This window comes from Protopterus annectens, chromosome 12.part0 (genome assembly GCF_019279795.1).
Source record: "Protopterus annectens isolate FY-2018-M chromosome 12.part0, PAN1.0, whole genome shotgun sequence".
Classification (NCBI taxonomy): domain Eukaryota; kingdom Metazoa; phylum Chordata; order Ceratodontiformes; family Protopteridae; genus Protopterus; species Protopterus annectens.
Genome location: NC_056746.1, coordinates 185,768,942 through 185,787,732, shown reverse-complemented (window position 1 = coordinate 185,787,732; position 18,791 = coordinate 185,768,942). Strand labels below are relative to the sequence as shown.

At 38.7% G+C, this 18,791-nt stretch overlaps 1 protein-coding gene across 4 annotated transcripts in view; it reads right to left on the bottom strand.

Annotated features, from left to right (window-relative positions):
* The window catches only part of MLST8 (MTOR associated protein, LST8 homolog), a 597,189-nt gene that overhangs the window by 365,770 nt on the left and 212,628 nt on the right, over positions 1 to 18,791 (bottom strand). For all 4 annotated transcript variants that reach the window (XM_044089213.1, XM_044089214.1, XM_044089215.1 and 1 more), the window contains one exon: positions 14,794 to 14,956. In XM_044089213.1, coding sequence (XP_043945148.1) covers positions 14,794 to 14,956 — 163 coding nt within the window. The remainder of the gene's footprint in view (positions 1 to 14,793; positions 14,957 to 18,791) is intronic.

Here is an 18,791-nt window from a genome sequence, read left to right as displayed (position 1 = left end):
GGAAGCAGAGGGAATGAAATCCTCTGCATCAGAATCCTCATAAGTAGATAAGGGTAAATCCTGGTAATCAGAAGGAACAGAAATATCAGATTCCTGATCAGAAGAATCAGAAAGAAAATCAGTTCTAGGTCTCTTACAGGGGGAATGCTGGCTTCCCCTAATTAAGGTAATAACGCCTTCAGCCATTCTAAGCATTTGTTTTTTAGGCATATGGGCCTGAGCCTGTGGTTTGGTCATCAGTTTTCTAGGCTTAGTGCGAGTTTTTGGCCTGGATGAAAACGATGGCGTTGGTTTAATATGAATGTCTGTAGGCCTGAATACACCCTCAGAAGACAGTGCCTGCACAGCGTCTCCGGACCCATTCAATGTAGAGACATCCGCAGGTTCCATAGTCGAAGAAGCATCTCACGGCATACCGGACTCCTAATGGGTCTCAGAAGAGGCCTGCGAATCAGAAGTAGTGGATTATAAGGGACTGCCAAAGCGCCTCACTGAGTACTGGCGGACTGGCGACTAGCTTAACGGAAGCGTCGTCAGCAGTTTTGGACCTATGCGGTCCGTCTCTGTCTTTATCCTTATGTTTTTTCGGAAGATTGATAGTCGGATGGCTTGACAAAGCCATTTCGGAGTACACAGAACGAGTACGAAAGTAATTAGCTGCAAAAATAGCCCAATGACGAATAGTTCAGGCGTTGAACAAGGCACAAAATCGACAACGAGAGATGTCGTGGTCTGGGCCTAAACAGGGGATGAAGTAAGAATGAAAATCTCTATGGGGTATTTGCTTTCCACAGGTAAGACAATTGTTGACTTTTACTGACATCGGTTAGAGTAAGAAAAAGGATCCCCAACGGGGTACTTAGCTTTTTTGAAGACTTCGGGTCAGAAACAAGAAAATGAAAATTTCAGGAGTCTGCTGACCAGCAATTGTGAACTGCTTCGGCTTCGGGCACCGCACGGCAAGAAAGACTGATGTAATGGCGTCGGCTGTATGTTTTATACTCCTGACGTCAAGGAAGAAGCGACAGCATCCGACACAGAAAACCGAAGACTCTGGTATTCAGGCCGGCTGAGGGCTACCTGCAGGCAGATAACCCAAATGTGATGACTGCAACAGTGAAACATGAAGAACATCATAATTGCCTCTGACAATTACAGTCTGCACCCAGTCATCTTTGGTTATGGATTTCCAGGCCACTGGGTGCAGACATAAGCACCAATGACTACCATCAGAGCCCAGCAGTCAGGCAAATCCTTCAGAAGCATTGATGAGGCTTTTTGGTAAATGGAGCTTTGAAGTTTTGGTTTTGCAGGCCTCCTCTGCCACATGGGTGATGTATAACATTGTAAAGCCACCCTCTGACACAGGGGGATTGAAGAGTATTCCTACTGCAGACAGGGTTTTTTCCATTCTGTTTGGTCCTGAATAGAGCATCTTTAACACTGGGTCCAAATAGAGTCATTCCATCAAAAGGATCACTGATGAAGGAGGTCTTGAAAGGTTCTGCGAAATCACATAACTGCATCCAGGCATGCAGAATCTGCAGCTCTAGAAACATCTTCTGTAGTGCTGGAGATTAACGCATAGAGTTGCTCGAGAAAGACTGAAGGGTGGCCAGCGTGGAAGACAGTTCTCTTGTCCTCCTTAGATGTGGATCCTGAAACAGACTTAGGAAACTCCTTGGTCAAGTTACTCTGAAACCCTGTTACATGTGTCGAATATTTTAGTGATCAGAGAGCAAAGGTCACGACACATAAATTCACTTCCTGAATGTGTCCAAGACCACAGACTCTGTTACCATAGCAGCTACTGCTGGGTCCTTACTCCAGTGGGCAGAATCTTTGGGTGCAACAAAGTACTTATCAGTCTTTATGGGATGGGTTCTGCCACATCCAAATCCTTCCATTCCTCATAGGAAATCAAATCCACGATTTTGTCTGCCAAGGCAACCATCCAGAAAGTAGCTCAGCTGGTTCAGAAAACCTCAAGAAACAGACTCCACCTGGGAAGGGGATTCATAAGACCAATTACCCATTCTGTCTTAGAAATTCGAGGAGCTCCCCAAATGAGAAGTCCTCAAGGGGTGACCTGGAAGAACCCTCCCCTTCATCAAAGTCCAAGTCTTCTGTTAGTGACTCCTGCTGTGAGTCGATTTGCCTGCTCCTGCACTTGTGTTTCCAGGGAGCTTCCATGGGGGAATACTCCAGGGAAGACACAAGTCTTTGGGAAGTATGATACAAAGACTGTTTCCAGGCAGGAATGGAACAGAATGAGTAGGCTCAGAACCCATGGCAGACAGTTGTGAAGTGGGAGGATCTGAGGGGAACAAGAATGTCCTGTCTCCGGAGATGAAGATCTCTCTCTACACTGCCTTGACGGCAGAAGCTGAGGGAAAAGCCAGAACCACCCCAGCAGGAGCCAAAGCCACCTGACAAGGATAGCTCAGAGAGCCCTTCTGACCTTGGCTCAAAACAAAAGTCAGAGCAGAGCTATCTAACGCTGAAGCCCTGAGGGGAAGCAACGTCTTTGAGAGTCTAGAGTCAAACCCTCAACCCCAGATCCAGCCCAAGGCTATGGTTCAGAGATACCTCCGGCTCCGACAGAGTTGGTGCCAGTTGGATCAGAGAAGACTCCAGAGTCGAAGAAGACCAAACCGTCAGATGAGATATGGACAGTTCTGGAATTCTCAGATACAAAATATCCGAAGTTGAAGGGTGGATAGAAGCAAAAGCAACCCTATGGGTTTGGAATAATGCAAAGCTCACAGGTCCAATGCAAGACACAGCAGGAAGAACTCCCAACTGAATCTGGGACCAGAGTAATTTCCACTTTATTCTGTCCACTTCTGCTTTGGATATGCTCTTAGCACATCTGAAGGATGATGAAGTAGACAGGGGTCTCAAAGCCCTGCTGGGTCTGTCTTGCAGAAAAGAGGAGAGCAGTCTTGAAGGTAATCGCTCAGGGAAGAAACCAGATTGGCTCTTAGAAGGTAACTTGGAAGAGGAAAGTGTCAGATTAGTAAGTAGTTAGATTATGAAGTCTTCGAAACTTTAGCAGATGAAGCCTACATCAGAGCTAAGAGAGGAGAGCGATCAAGGGAACTCTTTCTTGTCTCCTTGGACTTATCAACTGCCTTTTCCGATGCCTTTTCCCTTTTGTCCCATTTAGATTTGTCTGTGGGCTTCTTTGTGGAAGGGAAAGCTCCAGACACAGAAGGAAAGCAAACCTTTCAGCACCAATTTACTTCTATGTTCAACCAGGGCTTTGTGATTGAACACTGAGCAAATGAGACAATTTTCATCAAGGTGAGTGGCCCATAGACAATAAACATACTCCAAATAGGCATCGGAGTTGGGGATTTTATGGCTGCAAAGAGTACACATTTTGAACTCAGTGGGCTTGTCCAACATAACTGGATGCAGATAAAGGAAAATAGCACAACAGCAGCACAATAAAGAGAAGTCAAAACCAGCAATGGTAACAAGACTATCCCCCAAAGGGGATAAAGGAGAGGAAATACCAACAATGGTAATAAGAATAGTAGACTACCAGTAAGAAGGAATAAGGCACACGACTTATGCATAAATAAAGTACTACAAAAGTTATTTTTTTCTATTAGGGGGGAACAAATAGAAAAAGGAGGACTCCACAAGGATTGGAAAGGCAACTGAAAAAAGCAAAAAATCAAAAATTCACTTATCTGAACTTGAGCTATTTCAACCACGTCTAAGAGCTGCAAGCAAGATCTGAGGTAATACAGGGTTTGGATGGGATTACAGTAAGGGGCTGAGGCTGAGCTATACATACCAAGTCTGAAAAGTGGCCGAAGTCGATACGAAATCCGTCAGTTGAGGAATGGCTAAAAAAGACAACGTCAGATCTAAACTGTACACATAACAGAGACAATTATATCCCTCAAATACACCCTAGGCCACTAAAAAAATATTCAAAGCAAAATATACAATTAATTTAATTTAAAAAAGCTAAATACAAAAATGAGAGCAATCCAAATCCAAGTGTGTGACCCTCCAGTGGCAATGAAACGAAAAGCAGAGATTCAAAGGAACTTCAAATAAGATGCATTCATAAAAAATAATAAAGTTTATTCCAATGAGTGAGCGCTTTCGCCAAAGGCTTCTTCAGACTCTTAAAACAATGAATAAAACTGTTTGAATCATTTTTAAACCATCCTTAAGCTTCCTATTGGACATTACAAATTGATATGTCACATGTTATCTTGTCTTAAAGGAACAGATACTCAAAAAAGTTAACATAGTTAAATGCAACAATATTTAGAAGGAATACTTCCTTCCAAATATACAATAAATGATCAGAATGTCCATGCAAATAAGTAAATATATGCATATACCCTGATACATTCTAAAAAATAAAAGGAGCATTGTGCTTGGTCCTATATCATTCTACAATCATTAAAAGCTGTTGCTACATTCATTAAAAACCCTGAACATTCTCTCTTCATGGTGTTAAAAACATTAAAATCCTTAGATAAACAGCAAGTTTTATCGCGTTTCAATATCTAGCATCTCTACTAAGATAGTGGTGTGTCGAATGCAACTTTGCATATATCAGGTTAAAAATTAATATAGCGAGAACTCTGTACTAAAAATGTAAGCTTTACCACAAAACAACATAGCGAATATAATGTATTTCGCGATGTGCCTCATCAAGGAGTCAGACCTCATCATATCGGTGAAAGGCTGTTGTCCAAGATTAAAAAATTCCACAAATAGGAACCTCTTAGATTCCACGTAAAACAAACTGTTTACAAGTTGTAAAGTGCCGTGTGCTGTAGGAACTCTGAATGCAATTGAGTACAACCTAACTTCATGCGCTATGGTAACTCAACGCGGTGAGCACGTTCTAAGCATCTAAGTACTGAACAACAGAAACAATGTTTAAATTTCTAAGAAAAAGGTGAGCCTATATTCGTGCTGTCCTGTGCCTAAAATAGACAGTATTTGTAAGCACGATTATGCCCTAGAAGCATATATTGATCACAAAGTGTCACTATTTAAAACAATGAAACGTGTACATATTAATGAGTACACTTATTAAAGTGTTAAGCTGAACATGGCAGAGATGGCATTAACTAATACAAAATAAAAAGATAAAACAGATAAATAGTGGAATGCTAGGCGTAACACATAAAAATTGACACAATAAAGCTTGAAATTAGCACAAAGCACACATATAATAATACCTAAGTATAAAGCTCCATAGATGATAGGGTCCCTAACTAATAAAAAAGCAACTACTTCCATGTACATAGTAGGTGCTAAATATAACAACATTCTAAGTTAAAAAGGTCAAATGAAAATGTGAAGAGATAAACAATCCAACAATACTAAGCCTGTACCTAATGATAAAACAAAACTATCTATTGATGTATGGGGTACCTAGCTCAGTCAAAAATAAATTCCAGCTACAGTGAACAAATATATAGACGTATATGCATGCTTGTATATACATGTGTATATATTTACACACATGCATGTGTAAACTATGCCCAATAACCACTAATATATTGAGGTGGTGATAGGAGGGATGAAAAACATACTAGTATGTGAGGTATGGGCTCAGAAGTAAGGCTAAAACAAGAAAGAACATATCCAAAGGTCCATCAGTTCCGGATTTGATACTAAGAACACATCTACTTGTGGCTATAAAGCTCAGAACATTAATACTATGAAAATAATTATATTCAGTCTACAAGGACTGATTCTTACACTGATTTACTATAAGAGTGACATCAATATGTAGTTTTAAAATTACCTTACTACTCTATTTAGGTAATAGTAGGTTAAGTCATCTTCGTAGTCTTCTACTTCTTAAAATGGTTTGAGTTGCACTTTATCATTAAGCCCTGGTGACCTATCAGACCTTAGTCTGATAATCCAACGTGTCTCCTGTTCTAAGGTTTTGTTGATTAGATCACCACCTCTAAAACCCACGCTGACTTGTTCAATAACACAAAATTTAAAATTATGATTGGTGCCTGCTGTTGTATTGTGTCTAGCTTAGGCTTTGGTCTCGGTACCTATCCTAATGTGGTAATTATGTTCCCTAACTCTTTCCTTAAGTGATCTATTGGTTTTGCCAATGTAATAGCTTTGCAGGTTATACAGGTGGCCATGTATACCACATTCTTACTTTCACAGTTCGTGTTAGTTCTGAAGTTATATGTGCGTAGCGTAACAGGATGCTCAAAAGTGGTATCTTTATTAATGTAGATGCATTGATTACAATGACCACAGGGTACTGTGTTTCTATCATTTATTGGTCTACTTTTCCCCGGATGTTTGGGTCTACATAAAATGCTTCTTAAATTCTGATGATTCTTGTAGGTTATACGTGGTGTTGGTCCTACTACCTCATTGACATCCCTATCGGATTTCAGTATTCCCCAGTGTCTATTCAGGGTTTTTTTCACCTCCAAGTTCATTTTACTGAAAGTGAGGTTGGTTCTAATTTCAGTTTTTAAAGGCTTCGGACTCTTCATACTACCTTCATGTGCCATAAAGTAAGGTTTAGCAGTACTCGTTCTTAGACGCCCACAGTTCTGACCATTTCTAATATTTCATTTTCTTTATAGCCCCTTTCTAGAAATCTATCCTTCATGTCCTCTATTCCTTTCTCATAGAACTCTTGTTGTGGGTTCAACCTTGATACTCTCATGAATTGTCCTTTAAGGACATTTTGGAATACATGTACAGGATGCATACTGTTTCTGTGTAGTATGTTGTTTCTTTGGCAGGCTTTCCTATGAATGGTTGTATTAATAAGGCCATTGGACATCCTGAATACTTCCACATCCAAAAATGGTATAGTTTCATCTGAAAATTCATGGTGAATTTTAAAAAATCCGTGGTGTTATCCAAATAAGAAACGAAATTTTTAAAGAGGGTTCATCACCCAACCAAATAAGGAAGAGGTCATCTACAAAGCGGCAATACATACCAACAAATTCATTGAAAAGTGGATGGTCATATAAGTGAACATCTTCCCACCTAGCCATCACAAGGTTGGTAACTATTAGCACAAGATGTGCCCATAGCTACGCCATCCTTCTGTAAGAATATGGATTCTTGAAAAGCAAAAGCGTTGTTAGTCAAGACAGTCTCAAGTAACAGAGTTATAAGATCAACTTTTTATCCGAAAAGTCGGAATGTATCTTCAAATATTCTGTTAACATTCTTATTCCTGTGTCATTAGGAATTACAGTGAATAAACTGACTACGTCTAGTGTCACAAAAGTAATGTTGCTGTTCACCTAAAGGTCGAGTTTGAGAGTATAAATCTAAGAGAAACTGTTTGCTATCTTTCAAAATATTCCTATTGTCATTGACTAGAGGTCTTAATACACTTTCCAAGTAAATAGATAAGGGTTCAGTGACCCAACCTTGCCCTGCAACAATGGGTCTGAGTGGTGGATCTACGCTGTTTTTATGGACTTTGGGGAGTCCCTGTATAATCGGGATGATGGGGTTGTTCACCTTAAAGTACTCATAGAGTTGTTGAGTTATGTCCAGAGACATAACTAAGTCATCCAAGGTATTATAAACATTTTTTTCTTAGAAATTTAAACATTGTTTCTGTTGTTCAGTACTTAGATGCTTAGAACGTGCTCACCGCACGTTGAGTTACCATAGCGCATGAAGTTAGGTTGTACTCAATTGCATTCAGAGTTCCTACAGCACACGGCACTTTACAACTTGTAAACAGTTTGTTTTACGTGGAATCTAAGAGGTTCCTATTTGTGGAATTTTTTAATCTTGGACAACAGCCTTTCACCGATATGATGAGGTCTGACTCCTTGATGAGGCACATCGCGAAATACATTATATTCGCTATGTTGTTTTGTGGTAAAGGTACGCTTACATTTTTAGTACAGAGTTCTCGCTATATTAATTTTTTAACCTGATATATGCAAAGTTGCATTCGACACACCACTATCTTAGTAGAGATGCTAGATATTGAAACGCGATAAAACTTGCTGTTTATCTAAGGATTTTAATGTTTTAACACCATGAAGAGAGAGAATGTTCAGGGTTTTTAATGAATGTAGCAACAGCTTTTTAATGATTGTAGAATGATATAGGACCAAGCACAATGCTCCTTTTATTTTTTAGAATGTATCAGGGTATATGCATATTTTTTACTTATTTGCATGGACATTCTGATCATTTATTGTATATTTGGAAGGAAGTATTCCTTCTAAATATTGTTGCATTTAACTATGTTAACTTTTTTGAGTATCTGTTCCTTTAAGACAAGATAACATGTGACATATCAATTTGTAATGTCCAATAGGAAGCTTAAGGATGGTTTAAAATGATTCAAACAGTTTTATTCATTGTTTTAAGAGTCTGAAGAAGCCTTTGGAAGCGCTCACTCATTGGAATATTCTTTATTATTTTTTATTAATGCATCTTATTTGAAGTTCCTTTGCATCTCTGCTTTTCGTTTCATTGCCACTGGAGGGTCACACACTTGGATTTGGATTGCTCCCTTATGTTTACGTGAGTCTCCTGCCTCAACTGATAGCAGCACTGCATTTGGCTTTTTGAGTTGTATTATTTATTTGGTCAGTGCTGCAGGAAGTAAGGATGGAAAGCAGCATAAACATTGAACTACCATATGTACCACGTTCTGGAACATACTTCTAATGTCCTTGACAGATTTAAGACTTGTGTATCTGGAAGTATCAATTCATTATTGGATTTTAATCCAGTTGTTGATGGAGGGACAGTCACCGAACTGATGTGAGTACTATGGATTCTGTTAAAGACTTACAAGATTTAGAGTATGTTTTCGTAAATTGGTTAAACTACAAGTTCAAAGACATTATTTTGAAAGTTGTTTGAACAAACGGATTATACCTCTACTGAAGATGCCTACATCTGGTACCTCATTACCAGACTTACTATATGCTGGCAGCAACTCAACATGGAGTTGAGTCTCAGTAATATGAAACTCTTAATTGAGTTTCATCTGCCTGAAGAGGAGAGACTGAGATTGACTGTAAATAACTTGTTTAAGGACTTTGAAAGTAAATATGCTAACAATGAGATGTGCATGGGAAAATTAGGGAAAGTAATTGAAGATGTTTTGTTTTTAGAGAAACGGTTGCTAGACCAAAAGAAAGCTAAGATTACCAGGGATGTAAGAGATTTTAAGAACAATAATGTATTCACCTGGCCTAGGAAATGAATCCAAATTTACACTATAGTCAGGGCTCAAATGCCTCACAGGCCTCCAGGTAGAACAGGTAACAATTTTGTGAATGCCACACTGAGCACACCTATAACCAATCCTGATAGACATCCACGCAGTGATACTTCAGAAAGTAGATCATTTAATAGAATTGATTTAAACAATAAGCAGAGTGATATCACTGACATTTTAGGTACCAGTGTAACCACAGAATCTGATCAACCAGTCACAGCAAACAATAATCTAGAAACGGACAATGTAAGCCCTAACAGGACACAAGGAAATGGGAGAGTTAACAGTACTGTTGTAGGTGAAGGTCTGATAGGCTGCATTACGGATGTACAGAGGTCAGGTGCAGCAGTGGTTAGACCAAAAACAAATAGTGTTATTGTGAATACAAATATATTACCTGCCCTCCCCATAGCACAAAATCATTTTTGGACAAAAGAAGGTCAACCAGCCGGGCGAGACAGAAGCGGAAAGCATGGTTAGAGGACCGGGAACAAATACGCCCCACGATAAAGAAAATGTCGGGGAGGCAGAATCATTGATCATGAACCTTTCCGCAGGGTTTTAAATGAGTATGAGAAACAAGTCCTAAATAAAGGACTAAGTTTCATTCCCACTAAGAACAGTGACTTAGTGGACACTATTATAGAAACCAAAATGTTCATTCGTAATTTACAACTAAGGCTAGAGTTTGGACAGTTTGATGACAATTCAGTTAAGAATAAGCACCGTCCTAACAGCACTTACGTGCCTCAACTTCACCCAACAATTGAAGTGTTTGGCAATGTAGTGGAAGATGACATATACAAATGCTATCAGGAGAAAACACCTTCAAGACATGGACGCAATTTGAACTATAAGCAGAGACAAGCATTGTATTCACTCAAAGATGATAGCTCTATAATAATAAGACCAGCTGATAAAGGTGGCCCGTGGTCATCATGGATGATATATACTACACTAACAAAATGTTTCAAATGTTAAATGACAGCAATACTTACTCCATACTAACTAAGGACAATTTAATAGATATGGTGTTCAGTGTTTATAATACCTTGATGACTTAGTTATGTCTCTGGACATAACTCAACAACTCTATGAGTACTTTAAGGTGAACAACCCCATCATCCCGATTATACAGGGACTCCCCAAAGTCCATAAAAACAGCGTAGATCCACCACTCAGACCCATTGTTGCAGGGCAAGGTTGGGTCACTGAACCCTTATCTATTTACTTGGAAAGTGTATTAAGACCTCTAGTCAATGACAATAGGAATATTTTGAAAGATAGCAAACAGTTTCTCTTAGATTTATACTCTCAAACTCGACCTTTAGGTGAACAGCAACATTACTTTTTGTGACACTAGACGTAGTCAGTTTATTCACTGTAATTCCTAATGACACAGGAATAAGAATGTTAACAGAATATTTGAAGATACATTCCGACTTTTCGGATAAAAAGTTGATCTTATAACTCTGTTACTTGAGACTGTCTTGACTAACAACGCTTTTGCTTTTCAAGAATCCATATTCTTACAGAAGGATGGCGTAGCTATGGGCACATCTTGTGCTAATAGTTACGCCAACCTTGTGATGGCTAGGTGGGAAGATGTTCACTTATATGACCATCCACTTTTCAATGAATTTGTTGGTATGTATTGCCGCTTTGTAGATGACCTCTTCCTTATTTGGTTGGGTGATGAACCCTCTTTAAAGAATTTCGTTTCTTATTTGGATAACACTACGGATTTTTAAAATTCACCATGAATTTTTCAGATGAAACTATACCATTTTTGGATGTGGAAGTATTCAGGATGTCCAATGGCCTTATTAATACAACCATTCATAGGAAAGCCTGCCAAAGAAACAACATACTACACAGAAACAGTATGCATCCTGTACATGTATTCCAAAATGTCCTTAAAGGACAATTCATGAGAGTATCAAGGTTGAACCCACAACAAGAGTTCTATGAGAAAGGAATAGAGGACATGAAGGATAGATTTCTAGAAAGGGGCTATAAAGAAAATGAAATATTAGAAATGGTCAGAACTGTGGAGCGCCTAAGAACGAGTACTGCTAAACCTTACTTTATGGCACATGAAGGTAGTATGAAGAGTCCGAAGCCTTTAAAAACTGAAATTAGAACCAACCTCACTTTCAGTAAAATGAACTTGGAGGTGAAAACCCTGAATAGACACTGGGAATACTGAAATCCGATAGGGATGTCAATGAGGTAGTAGGACCAACACCACGTATAACCTACAAGAATCATCAGAATTTAAGAAGCATTTTATGTAGACCCAAACATCCGGGAAAAGTAGACCAATAAATGATAGAAACACAGTACCCTGTGGTCATTGTAATCAATGCATCTACATTAATAAAGATACCACTTTTGAGCATCCTGTTACGCCACGCATATAACTTCAGAACTAACACGAACTGTGAAAGTAAGAATGTGGTATACATGGCCACCTGTATAACCTGCAAAAGCTATTACATTGGCAAAACCAATAGATCACTTAAGGAAAGAGTTAGGGAACATATTTACCACATTAGGATAGGTACTGAGACCAATGCCCTAGCTAGACACAATACAACAGCAGGCACCAATCATAATTTTAAATTTTGTGTTATTGAACAAGTCAGCGTGGGTTTTAGAGGTGGTGATCTAATCAACAAAACCTTAGAACAGGAGACACGTTGGATTATCAGACTAAGGTCTGATAGGTCACCAGGGCTTAATGATAAAGTGCAACTCAAACCATTTTAAGAAGTAGAAGACTACGAAGATGACTTAACCTACTATTACCTAAATAGAGTAGTAAGGTAATTTTAAAACTACATATTGATGTCACTCTTATAGTAAATCAGTGTAAGAATCAGTCCTTGTAGACTGAATATAATTATTTTCATAGTATTAATGTTCTGAGCTTTATAGCCACAAGTAGATGTGTTCTTAGTATCAAATCGGAACTGATGGACCTTTGGATATGTTCGGCTTTCTTGTTTTAGCCTTACTTCTGAGCCCATACCTGACATACTAGTATGTTTTCATCCCTCCTATCAGCACCTTAATATATTAGTGGTAATTGGGCATAGTTTAGACATGCATGTGTGTAAATATATAGACATGTATATACAAGCATGCATATACGTCTATATATTTGTTCACTGTAGCTGGAATTTATTTTACACTGAGCTAGGTACCCCATACATCAATAGATAGTTTTGTTTTATCATTAGGTACAGGCTTAGTATTGTTGCGGATTGTTTATCTCTTCACATTTTCATTTGACCTTTTAACTTAGAATGTTGTTATATTTAGCACCTACTATGTACATGGAAGTAGTTGCTTTTTTATTAGTTAGGGACCCTATCATCTATGGAGCTTTATACTTAGGTATTATTATATGTGTGCTTTGTGCTAATTTCAAGCTTTATTGTGTCAATTTTTATGTGTTACGCCTAGCATTCCACTATTTATCTGTTTTTATCTTTTTATTTTGTATTAGTTAATGCCATCTCTGCCATGTTCAGCGAACACTTTAATAAGTGTACTCATTAATATGTACACGTTTCATTGTTTTAAATAGTGACACTTTGTGATCAATATATGCTTCTAGGGCATAATCGTGCTTACAAATACTGTCTATTTTAGGCACAGGACAGCACGAATATAGGCTCACCTTTTTCTTAGAAATTTAAACATTGTTTCTGTTGTTCAGTACTTAGATGCTTAGAACGTGCTCACATACGTTGAGTTACCATAAGCATGAAGTTAGGTTGTACTCAATTGCATTCAGAGTTCCTACAGCACACGGCACTTTACAACTTGTAAACAGTTTGTTTTACGTGGAATCTAAGAGGTTCCTATTTGTGGAATTTTTTAATCTTGGACAACAGCCTTTCACCGATATGATGAGGTCTGACTCCTTGATGAGGCACATCGCGAAATACATTATATTCGCTATGTTGTTTTGTGGTAAAGGTACGCTTACATTTTTAGTACAGAGTTCTCGCTATATTAATTTTTTAACCTGATATATGCAAAGTTGCATTCGACACACCACTATCTTAGTAGAGATGCTAGATATTGAAACGCGATAAAACTTGCTGTTTATCTAAGGATTTTAATGTTTTTAACACCATGAAGAGAGAGAATGTTCAGGGTTTTTAATGAATGTAGCAACAGCTTTTTAATGATTGTAGAATGATATAGGACCAAGCACAATGCTCCTTTTATTTTTTAGAATGTATCAGGGTATATGCATATTTTTTACTTATTTGCATGGACATTCTGATCATTTATTGTATATTTGGAAGGAAGTATTCCTTCTAAATATTGTTGCATTTAACTATGTTAACTTTTTTGAGTATCTGTTCCTTTAAGACAAGATAACATGTGACATATCAATTTGTAATGTCCAATAGGAAGCTTAAGGATGGTTTAAAAATGATTCAAACAGTTTTATTCATTGTTTTAAGAGTCTGAAGAAGCCTTTGAAGCGCTCACTCATTGGAATAAACTTTATTATTTTTTATGAATGCATCTTATTTGAAGTTCCTTTGAATCTCTGCTTTTCGTTTCATTGCCACTGGAGGGTCACACACTTGGATTTGGATTGCTCTCTTTTATGTTTACGTGAGTCTCCTGCCTCAACTGATAGCAGCACTGCATTTGGCTTTTTAAATACAAAAATGAACTGAGAGCGCAGAATTTCCCATTTGCAACAATGTAAACAAACTTTACACACCAAATACACAAAACAGAACAAAGATACAAAAAAATGGTAACCCACACAGAAAACCCTCGTAACCCAAACCTGCAATTTGTTTAACTTAAAAAAGCTTAACAGAATAAAATAATTAAACTGACATTTCCCAGTGACTACAACATAAGAGTAAAAAGGTTCCTTTACACACTGCATATGAAAATTCCACACACGACTCTCCCACAAACTACATACTGCCTACCTCAGTCAACCCCTAAAAACAAAAGTCATATTCGTTAAAATGAAAAAAAAAAATAAAAAGAAATGGAAAAATAAAATAAAATACTATTACAACTAGCCAAATGGAAAACAGAACTGGATCAATTTTGCCAGTAATGTAACTGGAACTGAATAAAAAGAAACTAAATAAAAACTTGCTAAACTACAAAACTAAGAAATCCAAACAAAATTCTTAACAAGCCAGTAAATTACATCAAATAAATAAATTGACATTAAAAAAAAAAAAAAAAAAAAACACGACTGAAGCTGAACACTCAATTCGTTATCAACCTATGCAGGGTACCTACAATTATACTCAGTAGAGATTTGGGTAATTAAGTGTGTCTGTCACTATATATTTATACATACGTGTGTGTGCGCGTGCAAGTGGAAGTGCGTATAAATATATTTGGAATAATGAATATATTTTATACACATACCCACACACGAAAGGCAGAAATCTATAGCACTCTAAACAAGGCACATAAAATGAGTGATCACAATACAAAGCCTACACACTCTACTTTTACATAAAAAAACACACAAAGATCACCTCAAGTCCCATATTCGTGCCATACAGTCTTCTCCACCAGTGTACATCCAACGGCCATCCTCATGGAATCCCACTGAAGAGATGTTCTTAATAATGCCATCATAGTTAATAACAGGGTTTGGATTATTAGAGTTTAGATCATACATTCGAATGTGTTGGTAACCTGGTACATAAGCAAACATCTGCTAAGTCTGTGATGCTAATAAATTCAAATTAGACGCAACACCATTTATAAAATCAGTGGCTGCTAAAGTAACTGTAAAGTAAGATGTACTCACTGTTACTAAGACATTTTCAAAAGCAGCACATGCAGCAGGTCTAAAAAGAACTAAACCAGGTGGTGGCTAGGACCGCTCAGCCACAGTCTACAATCTTTCATCAAGAGTTTGAGTGGAACCACATATGAAGCAGGATCAAGACAGCTGCATGCAGATATTTTCAAAGAAAGTTAATCTATTATCCTCTCTGGTTCTGATCAAGCAAACAAAACCCCACGGAGTATAATACAAATTTGATACAGCAAGTTAGCAAAAAATCACAATACAAACCGTGTAAGACATTTCTTAAGATCCTTGCAAAAGTGTTACCCCCTCAATTCAAGGAGAGTGGAAATTCAAACTTGGTAAAAGACTGTCTTGAAGATGGACTGCTATGATATTTTCTTTATATAACCAGTATATTTTTACATTACAATGTCTTGAAGTGTGTCTCACTAACAGTAAAATCACAAAAAAAAGTGGGGCTACAGTCACCCCCCCCCAAATCCTCACTCTTCTTCAGACAGCTATTTCGCCGTAACAGGAAATGCATTCTGAAATCACTACCAAAGGTTTCAAAGCTCTACATCAACCCCCCCCTTTTCCCCATTTTCTACGTGGGGGTTGGGGTGTTGTGTTAACTGTCTCGAACCACCATAACCTGTTCTCTTTGATCTTTTCTGCAACTGGAGCTACTTTGGCTTCTCCTCGTGTCCTTCTTTGTCTGTCCAACAGTTTGCATCCAACCACCCATCTCAAGCATTTAATTTCCAACACCTCTAGCTTCCTCATCTGCTCTGCTTTTACTGCTCAGCTTGTGAGTTTAGTATTTAAGGGTCGTGAAGTGGCAAAGATGAAGTTTTCCTCACAAATCTGTTAAGAATCTTACTTTCCTTATTACTGAGAAGTGCATTTGTGGTTGGAGCTGCAGTTTTCCCTTGACAGAATCCACAGACACCATGGCTGGGTTCCCAATAGGATGTTTATAAAGGTATTTGGAGGAATCATGTTATTGTGTCTTTCGGCTTTTCCCGGTTAGGGGTCGTCACAGCGGAACTCCGGTCCGCTAATGATTGGTAGTTGATTTTTATGTGCAGAGTTACCAGCCCTGACGCACAACCTTCAATGAAGGTACACCATTCACGCATGTCTCCATGCAGAAGACGCTCTAGCTGAGAATCGAACCAGACAGCATTTTACAGTGAGGCGAGAAAGCTACCGCAGCAATTGGAGGAATCATAAATCCTGTAAAAAGAAGCTTGCTTTCTGGGGCGGAGGGTGGGATTCTGTCTCCAAGAATGCATTTGCAAAGGCACCCTCCAAGCTTTTGATGACTGGAGAAGTCTACAGACTTAGGCAGTCCCAGAAACTCTCGACAACATATCTTGGCTATAGAGAATTCCTTAGCCTGCTATTTGTAGTAATGTCTCATTCTAAGGGGGTTACTGCACATGAAGCATCCTCAGGAGACGATGCAGAAGACAGGGTGTCCTCAGTACCAGATTCAAATACAGAGAGGGGGAAGGGAATAACAGTTGGTCTACACAGGCCAGTTCATGGATCACAGAGTCTGAGTCACCACAAGGGTCCTTTTTCCTCTTTTTAAGAAGGGACTCCAGACACAGATGATAGAACAGAAAAAGGCTGCATGATCTTCAAAAAACAAAAAAAATCTTGAAATAGCCTCCTGAAATCCTGGGTGAGATTCTGGATAAGGGATGAATGAGGACCTACCCATTTCATATTACAGCAAGCTCAGGTGTTTTTGTCTACACGGTTTGGTCCTAAACTTTAGGGTAAGGACAGCCTTAGAGACTTGGGCAAGCATTTGATGTCCTCATGTTAACAGACTAAGAAAAGACTGACTTCACCCTCAGATACAAGAATATGGACATAACTGAAGAGGCCTCCAAGCCAACCAAATGCTGGAGGTACTCAGCTAGAGTGGTCTACAGAGGGGCAATGCCAGAAACCCCAGTCAAAAAAGATGCCAGAGTTGGCAGAAGCAAAATGTCTCAATGGATCAAACCTCTTCAAGAACAGGTAGGCCTTTGGACTCCGAAAGAAAGCTGTCAGCCACTCAGCATTCCTTTTTACTCTGGTTCTTCAAATGCTTAATTTTTTTTTTTTTTTTTTGGTGGGGCATCTAAAGCTCACAAACCTGGCCTTCCACACAGTGGCCTTAGACTAGGCAAGAAACTTCCCTTGTTCTTGGTAAGGTAATCTCACAGAGATTCTGCTCAACACACAATCTTTTTGTGATTAAACCTTTTACAGTGGGGACAATTGGTAACATCTTGTTTAGTCCCCTGTTAAAAATGTATTTGTTGTTAAAATTTTATTTTTGTGGGTAATCTGCTTCCTACATATAATTACTCACTTTCTTGGTATATGGCATCTTGCCCTTATGTTAAAAACTGCTGTTACCAAACATGCAACTTTGATATAAAATTAGGTAAGAATGTTCCCAAGTTGGTGGTGTGGAAGGATACAGCCCTGACTATGGCCTAGATGATGCATGCTGCATTATCAGCTTGAGTCCCAGAAGAGCCAGCAGGAGAGTACTAAAGTGAGCATCTGTTGTTGACTCACCCATCCTGGGGGAGGGATGCATCTCTGGCTTGCAACTTTGGTGACACCAAGAGGGAGAATTACATGTTGCACCAGTGGAGATCCATCCTACCAAACATGTACTGATATGGCGCAAATGCATCAGCCAGGGAAGTCAGCATGCAGAGGCAGAGTTCCCAAAGCAGGCAGCATGCACAGGTGCTTAAATAGCTAAGCAAGATGGAATGCTCCCTACCACCCAAATCTCACCACAAAGAAACAGATGTGCCAATTAGTCTACAAAAACAGGAAACTGGGCTGCAGGTCTGTACCCTAGCCTACGTATCACTGGCTTTTGCACCAAGTAATTAAGGGGCCAACTGAGTGCATTTACTGGAGTCACTGGGCAGTGTCCCGTGGAGAAGTAAAAATAAGTAAATAATATCCTAGCAGAGTACTTACAATGCTTTCATAATAAATTTGATCTTGAGCAAACTGCAGCAAGAAAGAACTAAAATGATGAACAGATGTCCCTTTTATTCCACTGACATCCTAACATCTAGTTAAGGAGGCAATCAGGCTGGCTGTTAGGCTTCCTATGAGTGAAGTTCCAAGAGTTATCACTGCAACAATCAACATGAGCTCTGACTGTTAGCATTACACAATAAGTAATAAGACTCTTCAGTACCCCATCCCAAAATGTACTGCTCCACTCTAGCTCTAAATCAAGGAAAAGGTGCAATACATAAATACTATTAGATCTCAAAGCTGAGAGGTGTGGGAGAGTTGGTTTAATGGCATTTGGAGCTCTGCTCAAAGATCTAGAATTAAGATAAAGGCTCATAACTTTCATATCTGATATCACACAGTTCCAGTTGTAAGGAATGCTAGGGAAGAGTCTCCAGCTTATACTTTTAGGTGACTGTTGTAAGGAAACATACCCCTAATCACTGTGTCTCCAAAGAAGGCTAAGACCTGAAAGTGAATTCAATTCATGATGCATTACAAAAGTGCTTAGAGAAAAGCAAACTGCCACTGTACACACATTATCAAAGGCAGTACTAAAACAAGGCATGAGGAGGAAACAGTTCTTGTACAATGACGAACTATTGTTTTTATAGCAAAATGCAATTCAGTTAGAAACATTTGGATGGGTAATACTGACAGAGTTTCTTGCCTTCACAACCCTTA